This window comes from Abramis brama, assembly GCF_963993115.1.
Source record: "Abramis brama genome assembly, chromosome: 1".
Lineage (NCBI taxonomy): Eukaryota > Metazoa > Chordata > Actinopteri > Cypriniformes > Leuciscidae > Abramis > Abramis brama.
This window is the reverse complement of record NC_139963.1, coordinates 52,266,136-52,283,868: the sequence shown is the minus strand read 5'-3', so window position 1 is coordinate 52,283,868 and position 17,733 is coordinate 52,266,136. Positions and strand designations below refer to the sequence as shown.

The window sequence follows — 17,733 nt, the reverse complement described above, 5'->3', positions numbered from 1 at the left end:
TATTAAAACAAACTCAGTAACTAAAAACTTTGGTTTCTGCAGAACAGCTCCTCCCACAGCAATCACATCATCAGTGAAGCTCCTCCCACAGCAAGCACATCATCAGTGAAGTTCCTCCCACATCAATCACATCATCAGTGAAGCTCCTCCCACATCAATCACATCATCAGTGAAGCTCCTCCCACTGCAATTCTCCAATAAATGCTGGAATATTCCCATCAGGTACAAGTGAAGACGAGCATCAGGAAGAGATGATATCTGTAAAGACTGAGTTTATTAAAGAGGACAGTGAGAACATGAGTGATCCAGAACCCTGCAGAATGAAACACACTGAAAATCCTGAAGAACAAAGAGGTTGGTGTTTATTCTTCATTCATTCATGATGCTGAAGAACATTCATGTTAGAAACATTCAAGCACTTCATCACATTTAGACAAACAGTTAAACTATGGGAAATGGTTCAAAGTGTTCTTGTTTGTTTACCACAAATGGTCAGTAAAGGGAGGTTTGATAAACTGTTATATTGATTGTCAATATCAAGTCCAACTAAATATTTTAGCTGTTTTATTTTACAATTATAACTGGCTCACATATTTTTGCAACCATGTTATTTTGACATTTCTCAATTTTCAATTAGATTTCTATGCACAAGCTTGTGATTCGATATTGATGGTGTTGGATATACTGTATATCAGATCAATTACATGGCAAATGTTCCCAAGGAAAGAAAATCTCCCAAATAATGCTGTAAACTACACATAGGAATCAGTTGGTACTACATTACTATAATATTGAAGGTTACAATTTACTGATTTGTATAAAATTCAAGGATGCATTAGATTCAAGGATGTTTTTTATAATAATAAAGTTATACTAACTTTGCAATTACATAATCATATTTTTCTACCTTTAAATATACACATTTAAATTGTGACTGTCATAAAAACTTTACTGATTTATTCAAACATGCATTAAATATTGAACATATATTTTTTTTTAATGCATGTAATGTGGTGCATATATTTATCAAAATGCTCCTCTCTAAAATTCACTTTATAGCTAACTAACAAGTTATGGTCACTGAATATGGTAATTTTTTTAATGATACAGTGTTTAAAGAAAATAAGTAAACAACCAAACAAATAAATAAACCGGTATAAATAAGTTATAATAATAACAAAAAAGGTAAAGAACAAAAAAAAGAAAAGAAAAAGAAAGTAGTAAAATAAATATAAATACATTCTCATCATCAGATAACAATGGAAAACTGAGAAATACTGAGACAGACCAACAAAGTATTAAAGGGCACCTATTATGGCATTTAACATGTTCCTAATATTGCTTTGGGAGTCCCCAACAACAGTTTTACATGCATGCAATGACAAAAATCACTTTTGTTGTCTTATAATATGCATTTATTTTTTACCTGATTTGCTCACCAACTCCCAAATGATTCGTTCAACGACTCATTTTTCCAAACCCCTCCTTTGCGTGACGCTAATCTGCCGTGATTGGTCAGATGACCCATCTGAACCCAGTTATTGTTTGCGTTAGCCCAACGCATAAACATATTGATAAAGCACTGCAGTACTACAAGGTATTGCTCTAGTCTTTATGACATAACAATGACAAACATTTAAAAACAATTGACATTGGAGACCTAGAAGCTGCGCTGATCGTACACAACACACAAAAATACTTATTGAGCATGCTACAGAACACATAAAAGCAACAATTATTAATAATATTTGCAGGTTGTGATTCGGAGGAGGAAGCTGATCCAAATAAACTTGTTACTGAACCTTCCTTCAGTAGCAGCCGGCTCGCGAATCCACACTTGAAAGCATTTATGTTTGTAAAGCAATCATCATTAAAATGACGCGAACACAGCACAAGGTTCGGGCTATACTTGTGTGGTATAGCTGTAAATATAAACTCTAGCCACTGATTCTCCACATGCTCGTCCCTGGGCAGTGAAAAAAAGGTCGCTTTTGATTCGCACTTCAGAACACAGCATCTTGTTTTCGACAATGTTTTCAAGTTTTCCCTGGTGTCTGCGCGCGCAATGAGTGGGCGCGGCCAATTTGATAATTTTCGTCTTGACGTCACAACAAAAAGGAAAATGACTCATTAAATTGATTCAGAGTCGACTCCTACTTTTGAGAGACAATAACTTTTTTTACGGGGAACTTTCATATATAAAACTTTGCAGGATGTTTTTGTTCACTTAGATCTATGTTACACACTACATGAAAGGTAATTTTCAAAATTCCATAATAGGTGCCCTTTAAGTGCACTTAAAACTCAATTCTAAACATCAATGTAAAATTACATAGTACTAGCTGGAATGGAAAGGGTTAATCAGACATATTAAAGATGGCAGAGTCTGTACGTATGCTAAAAAGGGCTTCCAAATTGTAGAGAATCATGTACTGGGCTGGTGAAGAGAAAGTCTATTTTTTTTCAAGTTTGATGAAATACAAGGCGTCTTCAATCCACCTAAATTCCCCCCATGTTGAAATGCAAGTGGTTGGACTATTATAACAGACAAACAAATCATCCTCCTGGCGAATTTTTTTGTCAAAAGTGACTAGCGACAAATCTAGCAACTTTTACTGGTGTTATTGGAGACTTTTGTGGTGTTTGGAGACTCAAAAGCACGTATCACTCTGCAGTTACTGTGCTCAACGAGCAGCGGGGGCTGCCGTGACACACACTCACCCACTCACCCATTCACTCACTAACAAAGGACTACAATCGTTAAGTCTTAAAATAAAATCTGCATTGCCTGCAAAATCGTCATTTTGTTCGTTGTATTAAAGATAGTGCCTAAGCTCCGACTGATTAGCCCCCGATACTAGACTCTCAACATAGCCACACACATCGTTGCATCATAGCCTAAACTTTATTGAAAACACAACTAATCCACATCCAAATTATTTCAAATCCAAACAAAAATGGAGAGATTTCTAGTGAGGACGTACAAGGCAACCGACGCACCACCAGCTGCAAAAAAGCTTCGAAGGTACGATGAAGCACACCTGCAGTTTGGGTTTACAGTCATGGCTGATCTGAGACCTCAGTGTGCCGAGGTGCTGGCAAACGACAGCATGAAGCCCTGCACACTAAAAAGGCACCTTGAAACAAAGCATGCTGACATTAAGGATAAACCGGCTGAATATTTTAAAAGAAAGCTTGATGGCCTATGCTAAATCATAAATCAGATGTATGTACTATAACATTACAATGTCCAGCAATCGATTTAAATCGTATATACATTGGGTTTAATTTTTCATTATATGGCCGATAAATCGGGCCGATATTTGCGGGTTTTACGTGTATCGGCATCGGCCGATACGCGGCTGCTGCGTTCCCCGATATTTTTTTTCCCGGCATTATTTACAGACAGGCGTCCGCAGACAGCTCTGTGTTACTTGAGACGCTGCAGTTCACATGCAGCCTATGTACGGCCCCTCCCACACTATCAGAGTGCTGGAAGCCTCTTCAAGACAACGGCAAGTTTAAACTTTCAAAGCTTCTTTAAACTGTTGGACTTAGCTGAAATATTGCCATACACTTTGAAAGTGGAAACACGTTGCTCTATGTGCGTGCAACTATAGCTAAGCAAGTTTGTGGGTCCAAATGGAAAACGCTAATGCCTCATCTATAAAACTGCTTTTCATTGTATTTAGGGAGCTGCAAATAGCTAAGTTTGAGACTATCCAGATGCATACGGCAGCTGTTACGAACACTTACACTGGTCATAGGATTAAATAATGCTGTCGGTATACCGTGATATTTGTGGGAGTTTTATTCAGCGACCACCTGGCTGAAGTTTGGACGTGTGCTCATTAAAAAGAAGCGACACGGTTGCGACACGCATGCGATGCAGTGCGCTCGTTCCAGGCGCTCCTATGCTGTGGTGAGATGAAAACATCTAACGTTAAACTTTTCAGAATGCTGCAAGCGCACGCAGGTCATGTGACAAAAAACAACTGACCTTTGCATGACAACATTGAAAGCTCGGCTGAACAGCTGATCATAGCTGGACAGGGCGGGCTTTTATTTATCATCTCCATAAATATGTAGTCATAAAGGGCTAGAAATAAATGAATCCTTACTTGCTCGTCATCATGGAGAGCGCAGTTCATGATTGCAAAGCAATGACAGATGCCACGGGAGCGCAAGCGCTTGTAGAAAGGACAAAGCGGCGTGGCCGTGCTTTCCACACGTTTTTAGACGTGATATGTGAACAGTCATAATAAACTGAGAATCTATTTGGTTTAAAATCCTTTTTTATTTTGTTTAAAATGGAGATCACGATTACATATATCAGACAACTACACCGAATAACATGTTCCAGTCTTTTAAAAAAAAATAATAATAATTTTAATCATTAATTCAAACACGTTTAAAACGAATTAATTCAGTCTCAGAAATAAAGCAGTATCGGCTTCAAATATCGGCCCAAGAAAATTGGCAGCCCATCTCGGTCATCGGCTAAGGCTGATGGGAAAAAAAATCGGCATCGGCACAAAAAAATTCAAGTCGGTCGATCCCTAATTTTAAGCGTATATTTAAATGATCCAGTGGTAAAACTTTTGCTAAGTGTGTCAGGTTCTGGGTTCTAATCCGCAATCGTATAGTTTATTTTTTTCTCATTAAAACAGTATATCAGCAGGGACACGTTTGTGTGCATTTTGTTTTGTAATTTCATCGGAACAAATATAGAGTCTCCACAACGGATTGAAGCACGCGTCTCCACAACTGAGTGAAGACTGTGTGCGAGCCACAAGAGAACACCGTATCCGTGGCAACGAGTGGCACAGTGGCAACGAGCACAACACATTTCAGCGATAGAATGCCTCTTATTAAATAAACAAACTAAATGAATGCTTTGCTAGTTAACTGGAGATGTTTTATTTATTTGTCAAGCCATGAGATGTTTCAAAAGTGGTGGGGATAATATCAACCTTAGCAAAAAGTGGTGGGGACATGTCCCACCCGCAAATTACGCCTATGAAAATGCATAAATAAACAAATAATGAACGCGAAAAATAAATAAATACACATTTCAGTTCTTAACAAAGAAGTGCACCCTCTGCAGCAGTTCAGGCGACACCAGCTCCTCTAGTGTCATCATGGCCAAATTCGTGCTCTTTTGTCCATTCCGGATTAAATGAGGTCTGACGCATCGGCATGTTAACGTTATGATATGACATAGCCAGCACGTGGACACATCGTGGAGGCTTGTTTACTTTTTTAACCAATGATTTATCAGATATTTATTTGACACTGCTTTCAGCCAATCATTTGTTTGACCAGCATTAGATGCTATACTGCTGTGTCCCAATAAAGATTCTAGAGCGATACAGCGCAACTCCAAAAAGGAGGACAAATGAGTGTCCGACTTGAGGCTGCGCCAGATGCCGGACAGGGGGCTTAAAATCCGGACTGTCCGGCCTAAATCCGGACGTATGGCCACCCTATACTTGAGGTGTTACCCATATTTCATCAAAAAAAAAAAAAATCCTTTTTTTTATTTATGTGCAGTTTTCATAACAATAAACACAATTTTTAACAACTTTTTCATTCACTTTTTTACATACTTACGTACATACAGTACAAATCATTGTTCATTTCAAAATAGATTATTTTGTATGTAGCCTATTAAATCTCATGCTGTTTATGATGCCATCTTTTATAATAAACAACAGTTAAGATGAAAAAGAAAAACAGTTCTTGAATTGAAAATGTTATGGCACTGTTGTATATGTTTAATGTGTTTATTACAACCCCAAATCAGAAAAAGTTGGGACACTGTACAAATTGTGAGTAAAAAAGGAATGGAATAATTTACAATATTAGATCTATAAGAGCAAATATTAGCTCATTTTGGATTTCATGAGAGCTACACATTCAAAAAAAAGTTGGGACAAGGCCATGTTTACTAGGGGTGTGCATTGGCACTGCCCTCACGATTCGATTCGATTACGATTCACCAGGTAACGATTCGATTCAATTCGATTCTACGATGCATTGCGATGCATCAAAATTCTACTGCACACAAGGCAAATTTTTCATCAGTCATGAGGCAATACAAGCAGATATTAAACAACAGATTTTATTGGCTGCTATGTGTCTCCTGTATCTTTGACATAAAAGTTATTAAATAAAATAAAATGTAATTAAATAAAATCAAATAAAATGTAATTAAATAAAATGTAATTAAATCAAATTAAATGGTACAGGGTATTGGATATGGCATTTTCAAACCTGAAAAAGGAAACAATCAAAATCACTGCTTTCAGTGCTTTTTTTTTTGTTTGTTTTTCTACACACAGTAAAATAGCAGCTCTAAGACAGGGCACTTCCTGAAGTCCTGTGCAAATATTAAAATAATAAGTAACACTATTTTTAACAACAACCACCCAGGAATAAAAATATTCAGTGCAACAACACACAGTAACCACTTATTACTGTGAAACTTTTTTCAAGTAGTAAAGTAAAATGCAAACTATTCTCAACAAAACAGCAGCTTAGCAGCTTTAAGACAATGGCAATTATATGCCTGCCCTGATCCTACCATCACATCAGCTGCATACAACAAAATATCAAGATGTGAAATACAGTAATGTAAACCAAAAATAAAGTGTGTAGGCTTAGCCTACTACCAAATTTGTGCAAACAAACAACTTCTGAGTTCAACATCACCATCATCAACAATCCGTTTCAGAGTGAGGAAATGTATAGTTTAACCTAAGCCTACATCATAACTTCTCACTGTTTAGCATTTGGGAATTTCAAGGTTCTTGTGCAAAAACACAAGCTGATCGACATGGTCCGGTTTGAGAGCGCTTCTTTTTGCAGTGATAACATCTCCTGCAGTGGAGAAGACTCTCTCTGCTGACACACTTGTCCCGGGGATGCACAAGTATCTCTTTGCTAACCTAGAGAGGAGAGGAAATGTGCCCTTATGGCGATGCCACCAGTCCAAGGGATCCTCAGAGAGAGGCACAGCTGGGGATCTACAGTACAGGGATCCTCAGCACTGGCATCGGCGGTCTTGCTTTGTACTGCAGGTTCACTGGTGTCATTGATGAAAGCAGGTCCCAGCAAACTTAAAAGCAGCGATGAGGCCCTTCTTTTGGGAGCGGAGGGGCCTGCTGAGTCTGACACATTGTCATCCACGGACAGCAACTCTTCCTTGGTTCCTGAACTTCCTGTTCTGACATCTGCTTCTGTTCTCTGTCTTCTCTCATACTGTTTGAAAAAATAAATAAATAAGAGCAAAAAACAGCAGTTAGCATCACTTTCTCAGCCAATGCTGCAGCTCATATGACAATATTTATTTATTTACACATAACTATTTTTCTCAGTCTAACATTTTACTGACTATGTAGCTGCTTAATAATTAACATTACATTGTTATTATAATTAAATTTTGTAATAATTGACAATTATTAAATTATGAATGTACAATTATTAAATTATTAATTAAATTTAAATTATTTTACAAGTAAAAATGAATTACCTCCTCCAGGGATGCAGCCTCTGAAGTCACTGCTGCGGAGACATCCAATCTCTCCTCCTCTGTCAGGAAAGGTAACCCCTTAAAGCGAGGATCCAGGGCAGAGGATGTATGAAGGATCTTTTTCTCTGCCTCACTATTGTACCTCTTAAGGAGATCTGTTTTGATGGCATTCTTCACTTCATGGATCAGTGGTTGGTCTCCAATAGTGTCGGACATGCCCTGGAGGAGTTGGGCATATACTGGTGCAATTAGGCTGACTGTAGGACTGCTCTCCTCTGACATAAACACAGTGGCATCCTTCACTGGTTTTAATGTCTTCACTACTTCCTCCACATTAGCCAGATCGGCTCTGCTGAGAGTGACGATGTCACTTTCATCTACATTTAGGGCAGGCGACAGCAGGGTGGCATGCACTGCAGCTTGCAGTTGCAAGAACCTCTCCATCATATCATGAGCACTATTCCACCTTGTGGCGACATCTGTTATCAGTTTAAGTGGACTTGTCAGTTTAAGAACAACTCTCTGGTTTTCTTCAAACAGGTGCTTTGCCTTTGTGCTGCGGTGGAAGTATGCTGAGATACGTCGGACTCTGCCCAGAAGCCTGGAGACCGCCGGTAGCTTAAGCGCCTGCTGGGCAGCGAGGTTCAACGTATGCGCAAAGCATTTTACATGAGGGAACTTCCCAATCTCAGCAGCACTAATCATATTAGCGGCGTTGTCCGTCACCAGCACAACACTTTTATCTGTTAGCTGCCATTCCTCCACAACATCCAAGAGTAGCCTTGCCATATGAGCACCAGTGTGGCTCTCATAAACTGCTCTCGTCTGCAGCACATGTGATACAATCTTCCAATCCTCGCTAATATAATGTGCTGTTATGGTTACATAGGACTCTGTTGTGACTGAAGTCCAGGCGTCACTTGTAATGGCTACACGTCTGGCTTTACACATTGATTCCATTACCTTTGCTTTGGTTTCTTTGTACAATGCGGGAAGCGCGGAATCAGTGAAGGTAGCTCTTGTCGGTAGCTTATACCGGGGCTCAATTGTTTTAAGCATGTGGCGAAACCCCCGCATTTTCTACCACAGAATAGGGTTGTAGATCCTTCGCTATAAAACATGCCACCGATCGTGTGATCCTCTTTGCTCTCTCGGAGTTGTGTGGCAATGTTGACACTAGCGACTCGTCAATTCTTGGCTGGGATGTGTCGACTTTTTGTGTTGTTGTTGTTGTTGTTGTTGTTGAAGCTAACTCAGGATGCCAACGATCAACATGGTTCGTGAAGTTAGTTGTATTGCCAACGTGCTTAATTTTAGTGTGGCAGATTTTACACACCGCGTAAGACTTGTCTAGTTTCCCATTCACTTCATAAAATCCGAAATGTGCCCAGATGTCCGCTTTCCAAGCTTTGGGCGCGTTTTTAATAACCCGTCTATCGCGGTCATCTCCCTCCGCCTCAGCCATCTTGCTTGTTGTTGTTGTTGTTATTCCCCCGGAACCGGAAGTATTTGAAACTTCACAACTTTATTGTCCACCAGAAAATAAACAGTGACATAATCGATTATGGCACTTTGCCGCATCGATGCTGAATCGTTCATGCCCCGCATCGCGATGCATCGCCGAATCGATTATTGTTGACACCCCTAATGTTTACCACTGTGTGGCATCCCCTCTTCTTTTTACAACAGTCCACAAACGTCTGGGGACTGAGGAGACAAGTTGCTCAAGTTCAGAAATAGGAATGTTGTCCCATTCTTGTCTAATACAGGCTTCTAGTTGCTCAACTATGATGCAAATCATAACTCTTTATGATGCACCAAATGTTTTCTATGGGTGAAAGATCTGGACTGCAGGCTGGCCATTTCAGTACCCGGATCCTTCTTCTACGCAGCCATGGTATTGTAATTGATGCATGTAATTGATATGGTCTGGCATTGTCATGTTGGAAAATGCAAGGTCTTCCCTGAAAGACACGACGTCTGGATGGGAGCATATGTTGTTCTAGAACTTGGATATACCTTTCAGCATTGATGATGCCTTTCCAGATGTGTAAGCTACCCATGCCACACGCACTCATGCAACCCCATTCCATCAGAGATGCAGGCTTCTGAACTGAGCGCTGATAACAACTTGGGTTGTCCTTGTCCTCTTTAGTCTGGATGACATGGCGTCCCAGTTTTCCAAAAAGAACTTCAAATTTTGATTCGTCTGACCACAGAACAGTTTTCCACTTTGCCACAGTCCATTTTTAATGAGCCTTGGCCCAGAGAAAACGCCTGCGCTTCTAGATCCTGTTTAGATATGGCTTCTTTTTTGACCTATAGAGTTTTAGCTGGCAACGGCGAATGGCACGGTGGATTGTGTTCACCGACAATGTTTTCTGGAAGTATTCCTGAGCCCATGTTGTAATTTCCATTACAGTAGCATTCCTGTATGTGATGCAGTGCCGTCTAAGGACCCGAAGATCACAGGCATCCAGTATGGTTTTCCGGCCTTGACCCTTACGCACAGAGATTGTTCCAGATTCTCTGAATCTTTGGATGATATTATGCACTGTAGATGATGATAACTTCAAACTCTTTGCAATTTTTCTCTGAGAAACTCCTTTCAGATATTGCTCCACCTATTTTTCGCCGCAGAATTGGGGGAATTGGTGATCCTCTGCCCATCTTGACTTCTGAGAGACACTGTCACTCTGAGAGGCTCTTTTTATACCCAATCATGTTGCCAATTGACCTAATAAGTTGCAAATCGGTCCTCCAGCTGTTCCTTATATTTAACTTTTCCGGCCTCTTATTGCTACCTGTCCCAACTTTTTTTTGAATGTGTAGCTCTCATGAAATCCAAAATGAGCCAATATTTGGCATGACATTTCAAAATGTCTCACTTTCAACATTTGATATGTTATCTATATTCTACTGTGAATAAAATATAAGTTTGAGATTTGTAAATTATTCCATTCCTTTTTTACTCACAATTTGTACAGTGTCCCAACTTTTTCTGATTTGGAGTTGTACATTAGATAAGGGTGTCATTGATCAAATAATTAAATAGTTCTCTTGACAGAATCATGGGATTTGTGCCTATAATGTTTTAAAAGTAATAATTGGAAGATCTATGTTCCTCATTCATGAAGATTTTCAAGGACATGCATAATTAATTTATAAAAACTCATCAAAATGATGGGAATATTTTAGGGCTCACTTTATGTCCTTTCACTTTATAATCATATTTCTCTTTGAATTTTGATGTACTGAAAATGCAATTAATCTTTTTTCTTTCATTTCAGACCTGATTGAAGTGAAGGAGGAGAAAGAAGAACTGAGTGAAGTGAAGGAGGAGAGTGAAGAACTGAGTGAAGTGAAGGAGGAGATTGAAGAACTGAGTGAAGTGAAGGAGGAGAGAGAAGATCTGAGTGAAGTGAAGGAGGAGAGAGAAGAACTGAGTGAAGTGAAGGAGGAGAGTGAAGAACTGAGTGAAGTGAAGGAGGAGATTGAAGAACTGAGTGAAGTGAAGGAGGAGAGAGAAGAACTGAGTGAAGTGAAGGAGGAGAGTGAAGAACTGAGTGAAGTGAAGGAGGAGAGTGAAGAACTGAGTGAAGTGAAGGAGGAACATCATTTCAAACCTGGAGAAAAACCTTTGAGTCACTCAAAGACTAAAAATACATTTTTAAAGAAAACCGGAGCCAAGAAATCTACAACCTGCACTCAGTGTGGAAAGAGTTTCACAACCAAACAAGGTCTTGAGTGTCACATGAGAGTTCACACCGGAGAGAAGCCATTCACTTGTGATCAATGTGGAAAGAGTTACACAACCAAACAAAATCGAGAGATTCACATGAGAGTTCACACTAGAGAGAAGCCGTTCACATGTGATCAGTGTGGAAAGAGTTTCACAGCCAAACCTAGTCTTGAGATTCACATGAGGATCCACACCGGAGAGAAGCTGTTCTCATGTAATCAATGTGGAAAGAGTTTCTCAAAAAAACTAAATCTTGAGCGTCACATGAGAGTTCACACTGGAGAGAAGCCGTTCTCATGTGATCAGTGTGGAAAGAGTTTCACATGCAAACAAAATCGGGAGATACACATGAGAGTTCACACTGGAGAGAAGCCGTTCTCATGTGATCAGTGTGGAAAGAGTTTCACATGCAAACAAAATCGGGAGATACACATGAGACTTCACACTGGAGAGAAGCCGTTCACATGTGATCAGTGTGGAAAGAGTTTCACAGCCAAATATAGTCTTGAGATGCACAAGAGGATCCACACCGGAGAGAAGCCGTACTCATGTAATCAATGTGGAAAGAGTTTTTCACTGCTGAAATTGATACAAGGACATCAGAAAACTCATAATACTGGTACTCTGGTAAGAGAGTACATGTGCTTTGAGTGTCAGAAGACTTTTACTACAGCGATATATTTAAAACTGCACCAGAGAATTCACACTGGAGAAAAACCTTACAAGTGTTCACACTGTGACAAGAGATTCAGTCAGTCAAAACGTCTGAAATTACATGAGAGGATCCACACTGGAGAAAAACCTTACAAGTGTTCACACTGTGACAAGAGATTCAGTCAGTCGAAACGTCTGAAATTACATGAGAGGATCCACACTGGAGAAAAACCTTACAAGTGTTCACACTGCGACAAGAGATTCAGTGTGTCAGTAAATCTGAAAACACATCAGAGGATCCACACTGGAGAAAAACCTTACAAGTGTTCACACTGTGACAAGAGATTCAGTTATTTAACAAGTCTGAAAACACATGAGAGGATCCACTCTGGAGAAAAACCTTACAAGTGTTCACACTGTGACAAAAGATTCAGTCAGGCAACACGTCTGAAATTACATGAGAGGATCCACACTGGAGAAAAACCTTACAAGTGTTCACACTGTGACAAGAGATTCAGTCAGTCATCATCTCTGAAATTACATGAGAGGATCCACACTGGAGAAAAACCTTACAAGTGTTCACACTGTGACAAGAGATTCAGTGATTCATCATCTTTGAAAACACATGAGAGGATCCACAGCAGAGAGAAGCCGCACACGTGTGATCAGTGTGGAACGAGTTTCTCTTTTAAAAGTCGCCTGAAGATACACATGAAGATCCATGCAGTGGAGAAACCACATCACCACAGTCTGAGATCACGGTAACAAAATCTCTTCTAAGTTAGTCACAGTCAAATCATCTCCACCTATGATTGAGTGGCTGCTGTTGAATCGTCCAGGTTGTGAATGAGGCCGACACCTGATGTGATTGTAAAGCGCTTGGTGTGTACAGTAATAAATAGTAGCGCTATATAAATGCCTCATTCATTCATTATTTTTTTAACAGCCACAATGAGAAACTGACATTTTGTGGTTTGATTGGTCTCTATTAACTCATGTTCAACCCAACATAAATGTGTGATATAAAAAAACAGTCTGTTTTTGACATGTGATTTGTCTGTTCCCTTTAAAAAGCTACAAAAGATGTTGCGCTGCTTAGCGCATTGGGAATGTCTTTAATCGTGACCAGCTGTGAATATTGTGTGCTCTTGCCGCATTGGCCAAACAGAATAATGGTTCTTGGAGATAATATCTCTCCTCGACGGCTCGCCATGGGCGATTCCGGAGAGGAGAGCACCTTCTGTCTCAGGTGGAGGGCACGATATTCCATCCCAGGCCAAACCTGTGGAACCTTCATGTTTGGCCCCTGATGGGTACCAACTGAGGAACACTGGGCTTTCGCCTGATGTTATTGAGACCATTCTAAGTGCTAGGGCTTCCTTCCACTAGAAAGAGTTATGCCAACAAATGGGGTGTCTTTGAAAGGTGATGTCTTGTACATAATTTAGATCCTGTCAACTGCTAGATTGCTTCAGTTCTGGACTTTCTGCAGGAAATATTATCAACAGGCACATGTCCCGCCACTCTCAGGATTTATGTGGCTCCGCTTTCGGCTTGCCACACCTTGATTGATGGGGTGCCACTCGGGAGACATCCTCTGCTCGCTCGTTTCATTCGATGGGGCCAGACGACTGAGGCCTCCTGCAAGAACCAAGATCCCTTCATGGGGCTTAGCTATAGTCCTAGAGGGTCTGGTTGAAGACCCCTTTAAACCTCTAGAATAAGCGTCTGACAAACTTCTGATCTTCAGACCTACGTCCAGTAAGTCAGAGCAACTGTTCGTCTGTTATGGGGGCCATAACAAAGTGGCCACCACCAAGCAGACCATGTCACATTGGGTCAGGGATGCTAATGCTCTTGCCTATGAGGCGTGCGGTTAAGCTTCGCCAACGGGTATAAGGGCTCACTCCACCAGGGGGGTCGCCTCCTCTAATGCTCTGGCAAGGGGTGCCCCCTTACAATTTGTTTGTGATGCGGCAGGCTGGTCCTCTCCGCACACATTCATAAGATTTTATAGTTTGGATGTTCATGCCACTCCGGGCTCTCATGTCCTTGAGTCAACGTCACAAGCTAATGTCTGAGGCCTTCTTGCGTTCTTGTGAGCACACCTACACAACCGTAAGGGGTCCAGACACTTTCAAGCACGGCTGCGTGGGTATTCTCGTCCCCAATGCCCTAAGCAGCGCAGCATCGATTGTAGCTTTTGAAAGGGAACGTTCCGGGTTACTTGACTGTAACCCTGTTCCCTGAAAAAGCGGAATGAGATGCTGCGCTGCATTGTCGTGCTTAAGATGTCCCAGGACTGCTCTTCAGACAAAATATCCTGACGATGCACCTGCGGCTCATCTATTTATAGCTCGCGTTGTGGGTGTGTGCCAATGACGTCATTGACCGCGACTATATTACCTCCGGGTCAATTCTATTGATGTGTTACACACAATATTCACAGCTGGTCACGATTAAAGACGTTCCCAATGCGCTAAGCAGTGTAGCATCTTGTTGCGCTTTTTTCAGAGAACAGGGTTACAGTCAAGTAACCCGGAACGTTCAGAGCAATGCAAAATCACTCTCTGACAGTAGGTGGCGCTCATGTCAAAACAAGCAGCAACAAAGCAATATAAGCAGCACTGTGCAACTTTCTCTTTCTGACATTACTTATTATGGTGAAGATAAAACGTAAAATAGTATTTTTTTTTTATGTTTTCTAACAGCAGTTCATGTTTTTGTATTTGCTCTGGTGCTTATCAAGAATACAGAGACGAGAAGCTTCCAGATTTTCCTCTGTTAATGTTAGAAAGGTGTTGGAAATTGTGATTGCTAACAGTTTACATGTCAAGTATGCGCCATCTAGAGTTTCATGACCAAACTAGTGATTTATAACACAAATTATTTTAATGATATTAAAATAGATCATAATTGTAAACAGCAGTTGTTGACCAGATATGATGGGATTAAAATGACTATTGAACTCATCAGTGATCTTGACTTTGGGCTTCACATTTCATTTCACATTTGTCTCTCATTTGAAATCTCACTTGATTTAATATTTCTTTTAGACCTGAAGGATGTGAACAAGAAAGGAAAACAGAAGCCAAAAAATCTGTCACCGCTTCAGGTCTCCTGCCCTCAGTGTAAAAAACGCTTCACATGAAAATCAAGTCTGAAGATTCACATGAGAGTTCACACTGGGAAGAAGCGGCTCAGGCTTTCGCTCTGAAATAGCAATGGAGAAGATTAATTCGTAATATTACAACCCTGCAACAAGACATTCAGTCTGTCAGAAAAGCATGAAAGGAGAGAAACAGATTTGTATTCTAAATGAATTTGTATCACTCAGTTTCTCTCCCACTTCTACTCTTCCAAGCAAATGCAAGATATATGTTCATGTACCTTTGAAACTGGACACTTCTCTTCTCTTGAGATGCTTGGCTCTTATTAGTCAGTAAAGAGAGAGATCTGTCTAATTCACTTTTACTCAGTGTTTGTATTTGCTTCAAAAAATGATTGATTAAACTTATTACTCATTTTATCAATGACTCATTGTTATTTTACATTTGTATCAATATAGCTTTTAAATGCCTAATAATTGATATTTTACCACACACATGACTGACATTGAATGAGATTGCTGTCTGTCTACATTATTAACAGTTTCACCCTTGATATGCAGCGGACATGTTCACAAGTCCCTAAAGGCCAAGTCAAGTCCCAAGCCTTTTTTTCTATTTTTAGCAATAGATATTTTGGCTAGTTATTGTAATTAACTGACATTTTTTAAGTAGAAATCAGTTTTGATATTTCACAACACTTAAGTATTATTTAAATCATTAATTAAGTTGGTTTGGGAAAGCCAACTTACTGAAATCCTATTTAAACAACTTCTTCTTCTTCTTCTTCTTCTTCTTCTTCTGACCACAAATTTTTAGACACTAACTCCTCCTAGACCGTTCAAGCTACATACTTCAAACTTGGGTCAGACCTTCAGACTGTTCTGACTTAGTGTGCTATATCTTTTCAGACTGGTTTGAGTTACGGTTTTCTTAAAAATTAATATTAAAAATCATTAAAATCTATAAATAAATCTATCTAACTATCTATCTTCTAGTGTTGCACAGTGTACCGATACTTCAAAAGTATCGCGATACTCGGAAATTAAAAACGTCACGATACCTAAATTTATCAGTATCGATACTTTAAATTTTTTTTTACAAAAAACGCCTCCCTATGGACGTCTGTGTTTTTTTCCTGACGCACGCAGCAAAGAACCTGCCGCTGTCAGTGTCATGTGACAAAACACTACAGCGAGATGGCTGCATGTGCGAGCACAAGTGGTCCACGACTCGTAGAAAAAGATGACGCGAGGAGTGACATATGGAAGTACTTTGCCTACCTTGCTCTGTTGCACGGTGCACCGATACTTCAAAAGTAAATCTGAAATTAAAAACGTCACAATTCCTACATTAATTAGTATCGATACTTCTAAGAATGACCGCGTTCCAGATTTGTAAGGCCGGCGACACACTGGCTGCGTGGCCTGTCCGTTTTTATTTCGGCTCCCATGTTAACTGCCTGCGTGACAGGCGCAGCTCGAGACGTAGAAATAGAAATAGAACCGACGCCTATTTTTCACGCGACACGCAAGCGTGTTGGAAGCGTTTCCAGGCAAAATAGAATAGGAAAAGATGTTTCTATGTAATTTTGACACGAATACATATTAATAAATGACATTTTGATGTTTGAAAGTCTCTAGGTTTTGACATAAATACAATATAAATGTAATTTAAAAAAATATGATCGATTTTCAAATATTGCACCTCTCAATACGGAACGAAATATTCTGTAGCCTATTTTGCCGTCAACACTGCCGACGTGGTCTTTGCTGCTATATATTTATGTTTAACATGACAGACTGATCTCATGAAATGGCGTATGTATGACACGCCAATTCGTATTTCCATTTTTGGCGTGCTATCAACACGCATAATCGCTTTTCAGCGTGTTTATCAACGCCGTTGACTTAACGTTACATTACTGTATATATAAATATATGACCTACCCCAACTCCGTCCCTAAACCTACCCGTCACTGGGGTTAATACCATTTATGAGTCTTCCCCTACCATCCTAGGAAAAAAAATATCGCTCCCCAGATGTAGATATACATTTTGCTTCGTTTCGCTCGGACATTTAACGGTGTACACATACACGCGGAATCACTCTGACATTTAAAGGCGTAGACATACACGCGGAAGATGACGGTTCGTTTCGGCGTGGACATACACGCGGATAGCTCAAAATGCGTATAGATAACACGCCACTTGACTTGAAAGTGGCGTGTATGTTTACGCAAAGTCATGATGTCATGTTGAACATGAAGTATAGGCCTTCCACAACTCTATCCCCATATGTCAAATATATCACCAATGAGGCTAATCTTTCTTCTTTCTTTCTAACTAATATTTTCTTTCTTTCTGACTAATCTTTCTAATCTTTCTTTCTAACTAATCTTTCTTTCTAACTAATCTTTCTAACCTTCTCTTTCCTTTCTAACAAATTTCTTTTTTCTTTCTTTCTAACTAATCTTTATTTCTTTTTTCTTTCTTGCTAATCTTCTTTCGTTCTAAATAATCATTCTTTCTTATCTTTCTTTCTAACTAATCTTTCTTTCTAACTAATCATTCATTCTTTCTTATCTTTCTTTCTTTCTAACTCATCTTTCTTCTTTCTTTCTTTCTTTCTTTCTTTCTTTCTTTCTTTTTCTAACTAATCTTTCTTGTTATCTTTCTTTTTTCTTTCTTTCTAAC

General features: G+C 39.7%; 1 protein-coding gene across 1 annotated transcript in view; it reads left to right on the top strand.

Annotated features, from left to right (window-relative positions):
* LOC311087154 (uncharacterized protein) overlaps positions 1 to 15,459 on the top strand; it is a 31,950-nt gene extending 16,491 nt beyond the window's left edge. Inside the window, exons 2-4 of the mRNA XM_084120420.1 lie at positions 43 to 354; positions 10,825 to 12,691; positions 14,987 to 15,459. Of these exons, the coding sequence (XP_083976546.1) occupies positions 252 to 354; positions 10,825 to 12,691; positions 14,987 to 15,065 (2,049 nt within the window). The 5' untranslated portion in view covers positions 43 to 251 and the 3' untranslated portion in view covers positions 15,066 to 15,459. The remainder of the gene's footprint in view (positions 1 to 42; positions 355 to 10,824; positions 12,692 to 14,986) is intronic.
* The last annotated feature ends 2,274 nt before the right edge of the window (positions 15,460 to 17,733 follow it).